The sequence below is a fragment of the Oncorhynchus mykiss genome, chromosome 11 (genome assembly GCF_013265735.2).
Source record: "Oncorhynchus mykiss isolate Arlee chromosome 11, USDA_OmykA_1.1, whole genome shotgun sequence".
Lineage (NCBI taxonomy): Eukaryota > Metazoa > Chordata > Actinopteri > Salmoniformes > Salmonidae > Oncorhynchus > Oncorhynchus mykiss.
The window spans coordinates 23,909,954-23,924,210 of NC_048575.1; the positions used below are offsets into that span (position 1 = coordinate 23,909,954).

The 14,257-nt window shown below is 47.7% G+C and overlaps 1 protein-coding gene across 1 annotated transcript in view; it reads right to left on the reverse strand.

The window, feature by feature from the left end:
• The window catches only part of LOC110536587 (calcium/calmodulin-dependent 3',5'-cyclic nucleotide phosphodiesterase 1C-like), a 50,468-nt gene that overhangs the window by 29,578 nt on the left and 6,633 nt on the right, over positions 1-14,257 (reverse strand). Inside the window, exons 2-3 of the mRNA XM_021622348.2 lie at positions 13,910-13,960; positions 12,930-13,095 (exon numbers count right to left, since the gene is read on the reverse strand). Coding sequence (XP_021478023.1) covers positions 12,930-13,095; positions 13,910-13,960 — 217 coding nt within the window. The remainder of the gene's footprint in view (positions 1-12,929; positions 13,096-13,909; positions 13,961-14,257) is intronic.

A 14,257-nucleotide genomic window follows, 5' to 3' on the forward strand; every position in this document is an offset into this window, starting at 1 on the left:
TTTATGGTAGAGTGGCCAGACGGAAGCCACTCCTCAGTTAAAGGCACATGACAGGCGGCTTGTAGTTTGCCAAAAGGCACCTAAAGACGCTGATACCATGAGAAACAAGATTCTCTGGTCTGATGAATCCAAGATCAAACTCCTTGGCTTGAATGCAAAGCATCACATCTGGAGGAAACCGAGCACCATCCCTACGGTGAAGCATGGTGGTAGCAGAATCATGCTGTGGGGATGTTTTTCAGCGGCAGGGACTGGGAGACTAGTCAGGTTCGAGGGAAAGATGAACGGAGCAAAGTACAGAGAAATCCTTGATGAAAACCTTCTCCAGAGCACTCAGAAAGGTTCACCTTCCAACAGGACAACAACTCTAAGCACACAGCCAAGGCAATGCAGGAGTGGCTTCGGGACAAGTCTCTGAATGTCCTTGAGTGGTCCAGCCAGAGCTCGGACTTAAACCTGATTGAACATCTCTGGAGAGACCTGATAATGGCTGTGCATCATTGCTCCCCATCCAACCTGACAGAGCTCGATCGTATCATCTGAGATCCCCAAAGATTGGAAAGCTGCCGGGGTCATCCCCCTCTTCAAAGGGAGAGACACTCTAGACCAAACTGTTATAGACCTATATCCATCCTGCCCTGCCTTTCTAAAGTCTACGAACGCCAAGTTAACAAACAGATCACCGAACATTTTGAATTCCACCGCTATGAAATCTGGTTTCAGAGCTGGTCATGGGTGCACCTCAGCCACACTCAAGGTCCTAAACGATATCAAAACCGCCATCGATAGAAGACAGTACTGTGCAGCCGTCTTCATCGACCTGGGCAAGTTTTTCGACTCTGTCAATCAACGCATTCTTATCGACAGACTCAACAGCCTTGGTTTCTCAAATGACTGCCTCACCTGGTTCACCAGCTATTTCTCAGATAGAGTTCAGTGTGTCAAATCGGAGGGCCTGTTGTCCAGAGCTCTGGCAGTCTCTATGGGGGTGCCACAGGGTTCAATTCTCGGGCTCTCTTTTCTCTGTATACATCAATGATGTCGCTCTTGCTGCTGGTGACAACAGCCTCCAAAACTCTACTCATCAAATTAGATGTAGTCTATCACAGTGCCATCCATTTTGTCACCAAAGCCCCATATACTACCCACCACTGCAACCTGTATGCTCTCGTTGGCTGGCCCTCGCTTCATATTCGTCGCCAAACCCACTGGCTCCAGATCATCTATAAGACTTTTCTAGGTAAAGCCCCGCCTTATCTCAGCTCACTGGTCACCATAGCAACACCCACCTGTAGCATGGTATATCTCACTGGTCATCCCTAAAGCCAACTCCCCCTTTGGCCGCCTTTCCTTCCAGTTCTCTGCTGCCAATGACTGGAACGAATTGCAAAAATCACTGAAGCTCGAGACTTACATCTCCCTCACTAACTTTAAGCATCAGCTGTCAGAGCAGCTTACTGATCACTTCCCCTATACACAGCCCATTTGTAAATAACACATCCAACTACCTCATCCCCATATTGTTATTTATTTTTGCTCTTTTGCACCCCAGTATCTCTACTTGCACATCATCATCTGCACATCTTTCACTCCAGTGTTAATGCTAAATTGTAATTATTTTGCCACTATGGCCTATTTACTGCCTTAATCTTACTACATTTGCACACACAGTATATACATTTTTCTACTGTGTTATTGACTGTACATTTGTTTATCCCATGTGTAACTCTGTGTTGTTTTTGTCGCACTGCTTTGCTTCATCTTGGCCAGGTCGCAATTGTAAATGAGAACTTGTTTTCAACTGGCCTACCTGGTTAAATAAAGGTGAAATCAATAAACTAAACAAATCAAATCTGCAGAGAAGAATGGGAGAAACTCCCCAAATAAAGGTGTGCCAAGCTTGTAGCGTCATACCCAAGAAGACCCGAGGCTGTAATCGCTGCCAAAGTATCTTCAACAAAGTAATGAGTAAAGGGTCGGAATACTATGCAAATATTATATTTAATTTGTAATACATTTGCAAAAATGTCTATAAATATGCTTTGTCATTATGGGGTATTGTGTGTAGATTTAAGAGGGGAAAAAAAATTGAATCAATTTTAGAAAAAGGCTGCAACCTAACAAAATGTGGAAAAAGCCAAGGGGTCTGAATACTTTCCGATGGCACTGTATCTAATATGGAATGAGTTCAATATGCAGATACATTACATGTATACATTTAAATGCAAATACCAACCGTAACAAAGTCTCAAGCACATGTGCATGGACACACACACACTCCTGCCACGTGTCAAACAAGATCTTCCAATCAACCAGTTGCCAGTAAAAACATATTTTTTATGTGAAAGGCCACGTTTTGAAGTTAGCATTTCCTCTGTGGCAGGAATAGAGTGTACCTGATACTGCTGTCATAGTGACACTAGGACCTTTAAACTCCCAATTACACACTCACTCACTCACACACACACACACACACACACACACACACACACACACACACACACACACACACACACACACACACACACACACACACACACACAGTTTTCATTTGATCCTTAGACGCCATGCTCCACTGAGTGAGGAACAGGTTGTGCAGCTAGATGGCTTTTTAATGGCGGAACAGATCTACCTGGCTATCCTAAAGTGACACGACACACACACACTTACACTGGGTAGAAATAAAGCACTCTTCTCACATGTTATTCCATAATCATAACTATCCCCTTCTGGACCATACAACCATATTTTGTAAGGATAGAACTGATTAGCAACCTATTTAGAACAAGGTTAGGCCTATTTCAATGACTGTCACCATCAGATTATGTTACAGAATGACAAGATATGTACTTTACTGTAAAAAGTCACTGGGAAAATTTTTCCCTACCAGTACACCAACCCTATCACCAGAGGCAACAACAACTGCCCGAGTTACACAAGGAACACACAATCCCTCCATCAGTGCTCAGACTGCCCGCAATAGGCTGAAAGAGGCTGGACTGAGGGCTTGTAGGCCGGTTGGTCCTCACCAGACATCAACGGCAACAACGTCGCCTATGGGCACAAACCCACCGTCGCTGGACTAGACAGGACTGGCAAAAAGTGCTCTTCACTGATGAATCACTGTTTTGTCTCACCAAGGGTGATGGTCGGATTCGCATTTATCGTCGAAGGAATGAGCGTGACACCGAGGCCTATACTCTAGAGCAGGATCGATTTGGAGGGTCCGTCATGGTCTGGGGTGGTGTGTTACAGCATCATCGGACTGAGCTTGTTGTCATTGCAGGCAATGTCAACGCTGTGCGTTACAAGGAAGACATCCTCCTCCCTCATGTGGTACCCTTCGTGCAGGCTCATCCTGACATGACCCTCCAGTATGACAATGCCACCAGCCATACTGCTGTTCTATGAGTGATTTCCTGCAAGACAGGAATGTCAGTGTTCTGCCATGGCCAGCGAAGTGCCTGAATCTCAATCCCATTGAGCACGTCTGGGACCTGTTGGATCAGAGAGCGAGGGCTAGGGCCATTCCCCCCAGAAATGTCCGGGAACTTGCAGGTGCCTTGGTGGAAGAGTGGGGTAACATCTCACAGCAAGAACTGGCAAATCTAGCGCAGTCCATAAGGAGGAGATGCACTGCAGTACTTAAAGCAGGTACATTTTTTGGGGGCCCGGGGACCCGTTTTGTGATAGAAAATTCATCATAACTCATAACACGAGAGTCACGACTTCTACCGAAGTCGAAACCTCTACTTGTTCGGGCGGTGCTCGGCGGTCGACGTCACCGCTCTTCTAGCCATCATTGATCCATTTTTCATTTTCCATTGGTTTTGTCTTTATTTTTTATTTTTTTATTTCACCTTTATTTAACCATGTAGGTTATTTTACCATGTAACCATGCTAGTTGAGAACAAGTTTTCATTTGCAACTGCGACCTGGCCAAGATAAAGCATAGCAGTGTGAACAGACAACACAGAGTTACACATGGAGTAAACAATTAACAAGTCAATAACACAGTAGAAAAAAAGAGAGTCTATATACATTGTGTGCAAAAGGCATGAGGAGGTAGGCGAATAATTACAATTTTGCAGATTAACACTGGAGTGATAAATGATCAGATGGTCATGTACAGGTAGAGATATTGGTGTGCAAAAGAGCTGAAAAGTAAATAAATATAAACAGTATGGGGATGAGGTAGGTAAAATTGGGTGGGCTATTTACCGATAGACTATGTACAGCTGTAGCGATCGTTTAGCTGCTCAGATAGCAGATGTTTGAAGTTGGTGAGGGAGATAAAAGTCTCCAACTTCAGCGATTTTTGCAATTCGTTCCAGTCACAGGCATCAGAGAACTGGAACGAAAGGCGGCCAAATTAGGTGTTGGCTTTAGGGATGATCAGTGAGATACACCTGCTGGAGCGCGTGCTACGGGTGGGTGTTGCCATCGTGACCAGTGAACTGAGATAAGGCGGAGCTCTACCTAGCATGGACTTGTAGATGACCTGGAGCCAGTGGGTCTGGCGACGAATATCTAGCGAGGGCCAGCCGACTACAGCATACAGGTCGCAGTGGTGGGTGGTATAAGGTGCTTTAGTAACAAAACGGATGGCACTGTGATAAACTGCATCCAGTTTGCTGAGTAGAGTATTGGAAGCTATTTTGTAGATGACATCGCCGAAGTCGAGGATCGGTAGGATAGTCCGTTTTACTAGGGTAAGTTTGGCGGCATGAGTGAAGGAGGCTTCGTTGCGGAATAGAAAGCCAACTATAGATTTGATTTTAGATTGGAGATGCTTGATATGAGTCTGGAAGGAGAGTTTACAGTCTAGCCAGACACCTAGGTACTTATAGATGTCCACATATTCTAGGGCAGAACCATCCAGGGTGGTGATGCTAGTCGGGCGTGCGGGTGCAGGCAGCGAACGGTTGAAAAGCATGCATTTGGTTTTACTAGCGTTTAAGAGCAGTTGGATGCCACGGAAGGAGTGTTGTATGGCATTGAAGCTCATTTGGAGGTTAGATAGCACAGTGTCCAAGGATGGGCCGGAAGTATACAGAATGGTGTCGTCTGCGTAGAGGTGGATCAGGGAATCGCCCGCAGCAAGAGCAACATCATTGATATGTACAGAGAAAAAAGTTGGCCAGAGAATTGAACCCTGTGGCACCCCCATAGAGACTGCCAGAGGACCGGACAGCATGCCCTCCGATTTGACACACTGAACTCTGTCTGCAAAGTAGTTGGTGAACCAGGCAAGGCAGTCATCAGAAAAACCGAGGCTACTGAGTCTGCCGATAAGAATATGGTGATTGACAGAGTCGAAAGCCTTGGCAAGGTCGATGAAGACGGCTGCACAGTACTGTCTTTTATCAATGGCGGTTTTGATGTCGTTTAGTACCTTGAGCGTGGCTGAGGTGCACCCGTGACCGGCTCGGAAACCATATTGCACAGCGGAGAAGTTACGGTGGGATTCGAGATGGTCAGTGACCTGTTTGTTGACTTGGCTTTCGAAGACCTTAGATAGGCAGGGCAGGATGGATATAGGTCTGTAACAGTTTGGGTCCAGGGTGTCTCCCCCTTTGAAGAGGGGGATGACTGCGGCAGCTTTCCAATCCTTGGGGATCTCAGACAATATGAAAGAGAGGTTGAACAGGCTGGTAATAGGGGTTGCGACAATGGCGGCGGATAGTTTCAGAAATAGAGGGTCCAGATTGTCAAGCCCAGCTGATTTGTACGGGACCAGGTTTTGCAGCTCTTTCAGAACATCTGCTATCTGGATTTGGGTAAAGGAGAACCTGGAGAGGCTTGGGTGAGTAGCTGCAGGGGGGGCAGAGCTTTTGGCCCGAGGTTGGAGTAGCCAGGAGGAAGGCATGGCCAGTCATTGAGAAATGCTTGTTGAAGTTTTCGATAATCATGGATTTACCGGTGGTGACCGTGTTACCTAGCCTCAGTGCAGTGGGCAGCTGGGAGGAGGTGCTCTTGTTCTCCATGGACTTCACAGTGTCCCAGAACTTTTTGGAGTTAGAGCTACAGGATGCAAATTTCTTAATGAAGAAGCTGGCTTTTGCTTTCCTGACTGACTGCGTGTATTGGTTCCTGACTTCCCTGAACAGTTGCATATCGCGGGGACTATTCGATGCTATTGCAGTCCGCCACAGGATGTTTTTGTGCTGGTCGAGGGCAGTCAGGTCTGGAGTGAACCAAGGGCTATATCTGTTCTTAGTTCTGCATTTTTTGAACGGAGCATGCTTATCTAAAATGGTGAGGAAGTTACTTTTAAAGAATGACCAGACATCCTCAACTGACGGGATGAGGTCAATATCCTTCCAGGATACCCGGGCCAGGTCGATTAGAAAGGCCTGCTCACAGAAGTGTTTTAGGGAGCGTTTGACAGTGATGAGGGGTGGTCGTTTGACTGCGGATCCGTAGCGGATACAGGCAATGAGGCAGGGATCGCTGAGATCCTGGTTGAAGACAGCGGAGGTGTATTTGGAGGGCCAGTTGGTCCGGATGACGTCTATGAGGGTGCCCTTGTTTACAGATTTAGGGTTGTACCTGGTGGGTTCCTTGATGATTTGTGTGAGATTGAGGGCATCTAGCTTAGATTGTAGGACTGCCGGGTGTTAAGCATATCCCAGTTTAGGTCACCTAACAGAACAAACTCTGAAGCTAGATGGGGGGCGATCAATTCACAAATGGTGTCCAGGGCACAGCTGGGAGCTGAGGGGGTTCGGTAGCAGGCGGCAACAGTGAGAGACTTATTTCTGGAGAGAGTAATTTTTAAAATTAGTAGTTCGAACTGTTTGGGTATGGACCTGGAAAGTATGACATTACTTTGCAGGCTATCTCTGTAGTAGACTGCAACTCCTCCCCCTTTGGCAGTTCTATCTTGACGGAAAATGTTATAGTTTGGTATGGAAATCTCAGAATTTTTGGTGGCCTTCCTGAGCCAGGATTCAGACATGGCAAGGACATCAGGGTTAGCAGAGTGTGCTAAAGCAGTGAGTAAAACAAACTTAGGGAGGAGGCTTCTGATGTTGACATGCGTGAAACCAAGGCTTTTTTGATCACAGAAGTCAACAAATGAGGGTGCCTGGGGACATGCAGGGCCTGGGTCTTGTCTTCCTACACACCTGGTTTCAATCCCATGCATTACCTGTTGTGTATTCAACCCTCTGTTTCCCTTCATGTCTTTGTCAGAGATTGTTTGTTATTCAGTGTTGTGTTGTTTTTTTGTATTGGTGCGCGACGGGTCCTCGTACCCACTTTGTTATTTGTTTACATTTAGTGTTTGGAGTATGTTTCGTTTATCGTTATTAAATAACTACATTACACTCAGTTTGATTCTCTTGCGCTTGACTTCCCTGCCACCTATACACACGACTCTGACAGAATCTCTGACCAAAAAATGAAGTGAGCAGGAGAAGATACCCCGGCCATGGAAGTAGAGGAGCGCGTCATGGAACACACAGAGATGATTGACAATCTGAGTTCCGCATGGATCGCGTTGTCCAGAGTATGGACCACTTGGAGAGACAGGGAGTTTTTCCAGTGCCTCCACCAGCACAACTAGGGTCTCCACTGAGCGCCCTTTCTCCGCCTGAACCCAGCAGGATCCTTTTATCCCTGCCTAAGGGGTACGACGGAGATACTGCCGGCTGACAGGGTTTTTCTCCTCAAACTAAGCCTGTATCTGGCCACGGTTCACCCAGCTCCATCGGACCGTGAGAAGTTGTGCCTCATGCCTATGGAAAGTCCAGACCAGGTCTCCACCGTGCGCATTCCCCCAGAATATGCAGATTTGGCTCAATTACCACCCCATCGACGGGGAGATTGTGCGATAGATCTCCTGGTAGATGCTGCATTTCCCAGGAGTCACTTGTATCCCCTGTCGCAAGCGGAGACGGCGGCTATGGAGACATATGTCTCCGAATCCCTGCGTCAGGGGTACATTCAGCCCTCCATTTCACCCGTCTCCTCGAGTTTCTTTTTTGTGAAGAAGAAGGATGGCGGTTTGTGCCCGTGCACGGGGTGCGCTTCTTCACTAAACTGGATCTCAGGAGTGCGTATAATCTGGTGCGTATTCGGAAGGGAGAGGAGTGGAAGATGGCATTTAGCACCACCTCAGGTCATTATAAGTACCTCGTCATGCCATATGGGTTGATGAATGCTCCATCAGTCTTCCAATCATTTGTAGACGAGATTTTCAGAGACCTGCACGGGCAGGGTGTAGTGGTCTATATCAATGATATCCTGATATACGCCGCTATACGCGCCGAGCATGTGTCCCTGGTGCGCAAAGTGCTTGGTCGCCTGTCGGAGCATGACCTATATGTCATGGCTGAGAAATGTTTGTTCTTCCAACAATCCGTCTCCTTCCTAGGGCATCGGATTTCCACGTCAGGAGTGGAGATGGAGAGCGACCGCATTACAGCCATGCGTAATTGGCTGAATCCCACCACGGTAAAGGAGGTGCAGCGATTCTTAGGGTTTGCCAACTACTACTGGAGCTTTATCCGGGGTTTTGGTGAGGTTGCTGCTCCCATTACCTCACTGCTAAGGGGGGGCCCGGTGCACTTGCAGTGGTCGGCTGAGGCGAACAGGGCTTTTAGGCACCTGAAGTTTCTGTTTACCTCGGTTCCTGTGTTGGCTCATCCGGATCCCTTTTTGCCATTCATAGTGGAGGTGGACGCATCCGAAGCTGGGATAGGAGCAGTGCTCTCTCAGCGCTCGGGTACGCCACTGAAGCTCCGCCCTTGTGCCTTCTTTTCGAAGAAGCTCAGCCCGGCGGAGCGAAAATATGATGTGGGAGACCGGGAGTTGTTGGCTGTCGTTAAAGCCTTGAAGGCGTGGAGACATTGGCTTGAGGGGGCTAAACACCCTTTTCTCATCTGGACTGACCATCGCAATCTGGAGTACATCCGGGAGGTGAGGAGACTGAATCCTCGTCAGGCAAGGTGGGCCATGTTTTTCACTTGTTTTGTGTTTACCCTCTCTCACAGACCTGGCTCCCAGAACGTTAAGGCAGACGCATTGCCCCGGCTGTATGACACAGAGGCGCGGTCCATGGATCCCACTCCCATACTCCCAACTTCTTGTTTGGTGGTGCCTGTAGTGTGGGAGCTGGACGCAGACATTGAGCGGGCGTCACGTGCAGAGCCCTCTCCCCCTCAGTGTCCAGCTGGGTGTCTGTACGTTCAGTCTGCTGTCCGCGACCGACTGATCTATTGGGCCCACACGTCACCCTCCTCTGGTCATCCTGGGATCGGTCGGAAGGTGCGCTGTCTTGATGGGAGGTACTGGTGGCCCACTTTAGCTAAGGACGTGAGGATTTATGTTTCCTCCTGCTCAGTGTGCGCCCAGTGCAAGGCTCCTAGACACCTGCCCAGAGGTAAGTTACAACCCTTAACCATTCCACAACGTCCGTGTTCGCACCTGTTGGTGGATTTTTTAACTGATCTTCCACCTTCACAGGGTAACACCACGATCCTGGTCGTTGTGGATCGTTTTTCTAAGTCCTGTCGTCTCCTCCCTTTGCCCGGTCTCCCTACGGCCTTACAAACTGCGGAGGCCCTGTTTACACACATTTTCCGGCACTATGGGGTGCCTGAGGATATAGTGTCTGTTCGGGGTCCCCAGTTCAAATCAAGGGTCTGGAAGGTATTCATAGAACGTCTGGGGGTCTCGGTCAGCTTTACCTCAGGTTTTCACCTCGAGAGTAATGGGCAGGTGGAGAGTTAACCAGGATGTGGGTAGGTTTCTGTGGTCTTATTGCCAGGACCGGCCAGAGGTGTGGGCGAAGTTCGTGCCCTGGGCAGAGATGGCCCAGAACTCGCTACGCCACTCCTCCACTAACCTTTCTCCCTTTCAATGTGTATTAGGGTATCAGCCGGTTCTGGCTCCTTGGCATCAGAGTCAGACCGAGGCTCCTGCGGTGGACAATTGGTTCCGGCGCGCTGAGGAAACCTGGGAGGCCGCCCACTTCCATCTTCAGCGTGCCATACTGCGCCAGAAAGTTGGCACAGACCACCACCGCAGTGAGGCCCCGGTGTTCGCACCAGGGGACAAGGTCTGGCTCTCAACCCGAAACCTGCCCCACCTCCTGCCCCTCCTCCTGCCCTGCCGGAAGCTGGGTACGCTGTTTGTGGGGCCGTTTAAAGAGGAGAGTGAACGAGGTATGTTATAGGTTACAGCTACCCACTAATTACGATATTAACCCCTCGTTTCATGTGTCTCTCCTCTGGTGGCTGGCCCGCTCCAGGAGGCTGAAGTGCGGGATGTTCCTCCGCCCCCTCTGGACATCGAGGGGGTCCCTTGGCGTACTCCGTTCGATCCATCTTGGATTCGAGATGTCGGGCAGTACCTCGTGGACTGGGAGGAGTACGGTCCGGAGGAGAGATGCTGGGATCCGGTGGAGGACGTATTACATCCTTCCATGCTCCGAGGGGGGGGGGGGGGGGGGGGGGGGGGGGTACTGTCGAAGCCTCTCCTTGTTCGGGTGGTGCTCGGCGGTCGACGTCACCGGTCTTCTAGCCATCATTGATCCATTTTTCATTTTCCATTGGTTTTGTCTTGTCTTCCTACACACCTGGTTTCAATCCCATTCATTACCTGTTGTGTATTTAACCCTCTGTTTCCCCTCATGTCTTTGTCAGAGATTGTTTGTTATTCAGTGTTGTGTTGTTTTTTTTGTATTGGTGCGCGACGGTTCCTCGTACCCACTTTGTTATTTGTTTACATTTAGTGTTTGGAGTATGTTTAGTTTATCATTATTAAATAACTCCATTACACTCAGTTTGATTCTCCTGCGCCTGACTTCCCTGCCATCTATACACACGACTCTGACAATGAGAGAGAAAAAGTAGCACACAAAGAGTTTTGCTATGACTTCAACAGCGCATGGCTGGACGAAACAAGTCTCGGGCCCTGGGAAGGCCCACCTCTTGGCATCAGAGCGAAAATTTGTTTACATGCCTGTTAGTGAGCATTTCTCCTTTGCCAACATAATCCATACTCTTGACAGGTGTTGCATATCAAGAAGCTGATTAAACAGCATGATCATTACACAGGTGGACATTGTGCTGGGAACAATTAAAGGCCACTCTAAAATATGCAGTTTTGTCACAGGTGTCTGAGGTTTTGAGGGAGTGTGTAATAAAAAATAAGTATTTAACCAGGCAAGTCAGTTAAGAACAAATTATTATTTACAATGATGGTTCAGGAATAGTGGGTTAACTGCCTTGTTCAGGCGCAGAACAACAGATTTTTACCTTGTCAGCTCGGGGATTTGATCTTGCAACCTTTCGGTTACTGGCCTAACACGCTAACCACTAGGCTAACTGCCGCCCCAGGTAGTAGCCTAGTGGTAGCCTAATTGGTCTGCTGACTGCAGGAATGTCCACCAGAGCTATTGCCAGATAATTTAATGTTAATTTCTCTACCATAAGTAGAGCCGCCTCCAAAGTTGTTTTAGAGAATTTGGCAGTAAGTCTGACCGGCCCCATAACCGCAGACCATGTGTAACCACGCCAGCACAGGACCTCCTCATCCGGCTTCTGCACCTGCGGGATTGTCTGACACACCAACCTGGATGGCTAATGAAACTGTGGGTTTGCATAACCTAAAAATGTCTGTACAAACTGTCAGAAACAGTCTCAGGGAAGCTCATCTGCGTGCCCATTGTCCTCACCAGGGTCTCGACCTGACTGCAATTCGGCGTCGTAACTGATATCAGTGGGCAAATGCCCACCTTCGATGGCAACTGGCACGCTTGTGAAGTGAGCTCTTCACGGATTAAACCCGGTTTCAACTGTACCAGGCAGATGGCATACAGCTTGTATGTCGTCGTGTGGGCGAGCGGTTTGCTGATGTCAACGTTGTGAACAGAGTGCCCCATGGTGGCAGGGGGGTTATGGTATGGGCTGGAATAAGCTACGGACAACGAACACAATTGCATTTTACCTATGGCAATGTGAATGCACAGAGATATCCTGAGGCCCATTGTCGTGCCATTCATCTGCCACAATCACCTCATATTTCAGCATGATAATGCACAGCCCCATGTCGCAAGGGTCTGTACACAATTCCTGGAAGCTGAAAATGTTCCAGTTCTTCCATGGCCTGCATACTCACCAGACATGCATACTCGCCAGACATGCATACTCGCCAGACATGCATACTCGCCAGACATGCATACTCGCCAGACATGCATACTCACCAGGCATGCATACTCACCAGACATGCATACTCGCCAGACATGCATACTCACCAGACATGCATACTCACCAGACATGCATACTCGCCAGATGTGCATACTCGCCAGACATGCATACTCGCCAGACATGCATACTCACCAGACATGCATGCTCGCCAGACACATATCTGCCTTTCCAGTCATGTGAAATCCATAGATTAGGGCGTAATGAATTCATTTCAATTGACTGATTTCCTGAAATGGACTGTAACTCAGTAAAACCTTTGAAATTGTTGCATGTTGTGTTTTATATTTTGGTTCACTGTCATTTTCTGCAATTGTACATATTTTGCCATGTGGCAGAGAGATGTTTTGTTGTTGCAGCTTTAAAGCTCATATCCTGCAATTATACACATTTTCCCATGAGGCAGAGGTAAAACGTTTTCAAAGCTTAAATTACAGTGCCTCCACGACCCTATTTTGAGAACCTCTGTTCGAAGAGAGCACACACTAGGACAAAGTGTGTGTGTGTGTGTATATATGTTTCAAATCAAATCAAAGTGAACTGGTCGCGTACCCATTGAAGCAGATGTTATTGCAGAACACAAAAAAATGCTTGTGTTACTAGCTCCTAACAATGCAGTACAAATGTGTGTGCGGTGTGTGTGTGTGTGTGTGTGTGTGTGTGTGTGTGTGTGTGTGTGTGTGTGTTCGTGCACAAGGCCACACAACTCCAGACCTGATGGCAGTCTTCTCCATGGCGTCTGGCCCGTCCACGACTGGCAGGTCGTCAGCCAGAATCTCCTCTGGACTGCGGGGATCGATGAGAATCCCTCTCTTATCCTTATCCTTGATCCCGATCCCTGCAGTGATGGCGTTCCACAAGGCATTCTGGGACTTGGAGCCTGGACAGGAAGGTCAAAGGACAGAGTTCAGGGTTCATATAATGGGTAGGGCAGGGAGTTTTACCCTGACCACATTTTGACATAACCAGGAAAAACTCTGGGCATTACAAATGGAGAAGAGTACTTGGATCTGAGAAATGTAATGCAATGAGTAAAGACCATAATGTTACAGATGGTGAGACACAGCTCAGTGTGTTTTATTTTGCTAGACTATAGATGTAACACATCAGTCAGTCAGTCAGGCTAAGCAGGGAGGCGGTGAGGGTTCGTAACAACTCCATGACGAAACGCTGCTGCGGCTGTGGGTGTCTGTCGCCCTCTGTTGATAGGTCTCTAGAATGCACTGAGTTTCCACTTGGAACAGGAGGAGTGCATAACGCTCTGTCACGTGTCTGTGGTGTATAAACACATGGTGTGATGCTGCCATCTAGCCTATGTATGGTATTATCACAAGACAAAGATGTCAAAGTTGTAGATGAGCGTTGTGGTGTGATGCTGCCATCTTAGCCTATGTTTGGATTTATCAAAAGGCAAAGATGTCAAAGTTGTTGATGAGCATTGCAACAAACAGCTATTCAATTAAACAGCTATTGACTATGAAGAAAATTATATTTGTCAGATGTGTTTAAAAAGTTTTGAAGTAGCTGGTTCCACCCAATGGGCATGCGTTCTCATAGTGTTTGTGTGTGTGTGTGTGTGTGTGTGTGTGTGTGTGTATGTGTGTGTGTGTGTGTGTGTGTGTGTTTGTGTGTATGTGTGTGTTTGTTTGTGTGTATGTGTGTGTGTGTGTGTTTGTTGGACTGTGGTGACTCACGTGCAAAGCGATTCAGTGGTGGAGGGGTAGTCTCCCCAGCCTTGTTGGCAACTGTGAAAACAGAGACCGAGATAATGAATTAACAAATGAGGGAAGAAGAGGGGGAGGAGAGGATCTGAGCAGGGGAGAGGTTGAAGAAGGCGGTTTTAATGAGTGTGGAAATTAACGCATTCTATTCTTCTTATTTTATTTGTTTACAAATATGCTTTTTCATGGGCATGACGGGCTGACCAATTTCCTGTTAAAGTTCAGGACAAGCGAAAATAATGTGTGAATTAATGAATAAATTATGAATACATATGAAATAATGAATGAACTAATCCATCAACGAGTTAGAAGATAAATGAT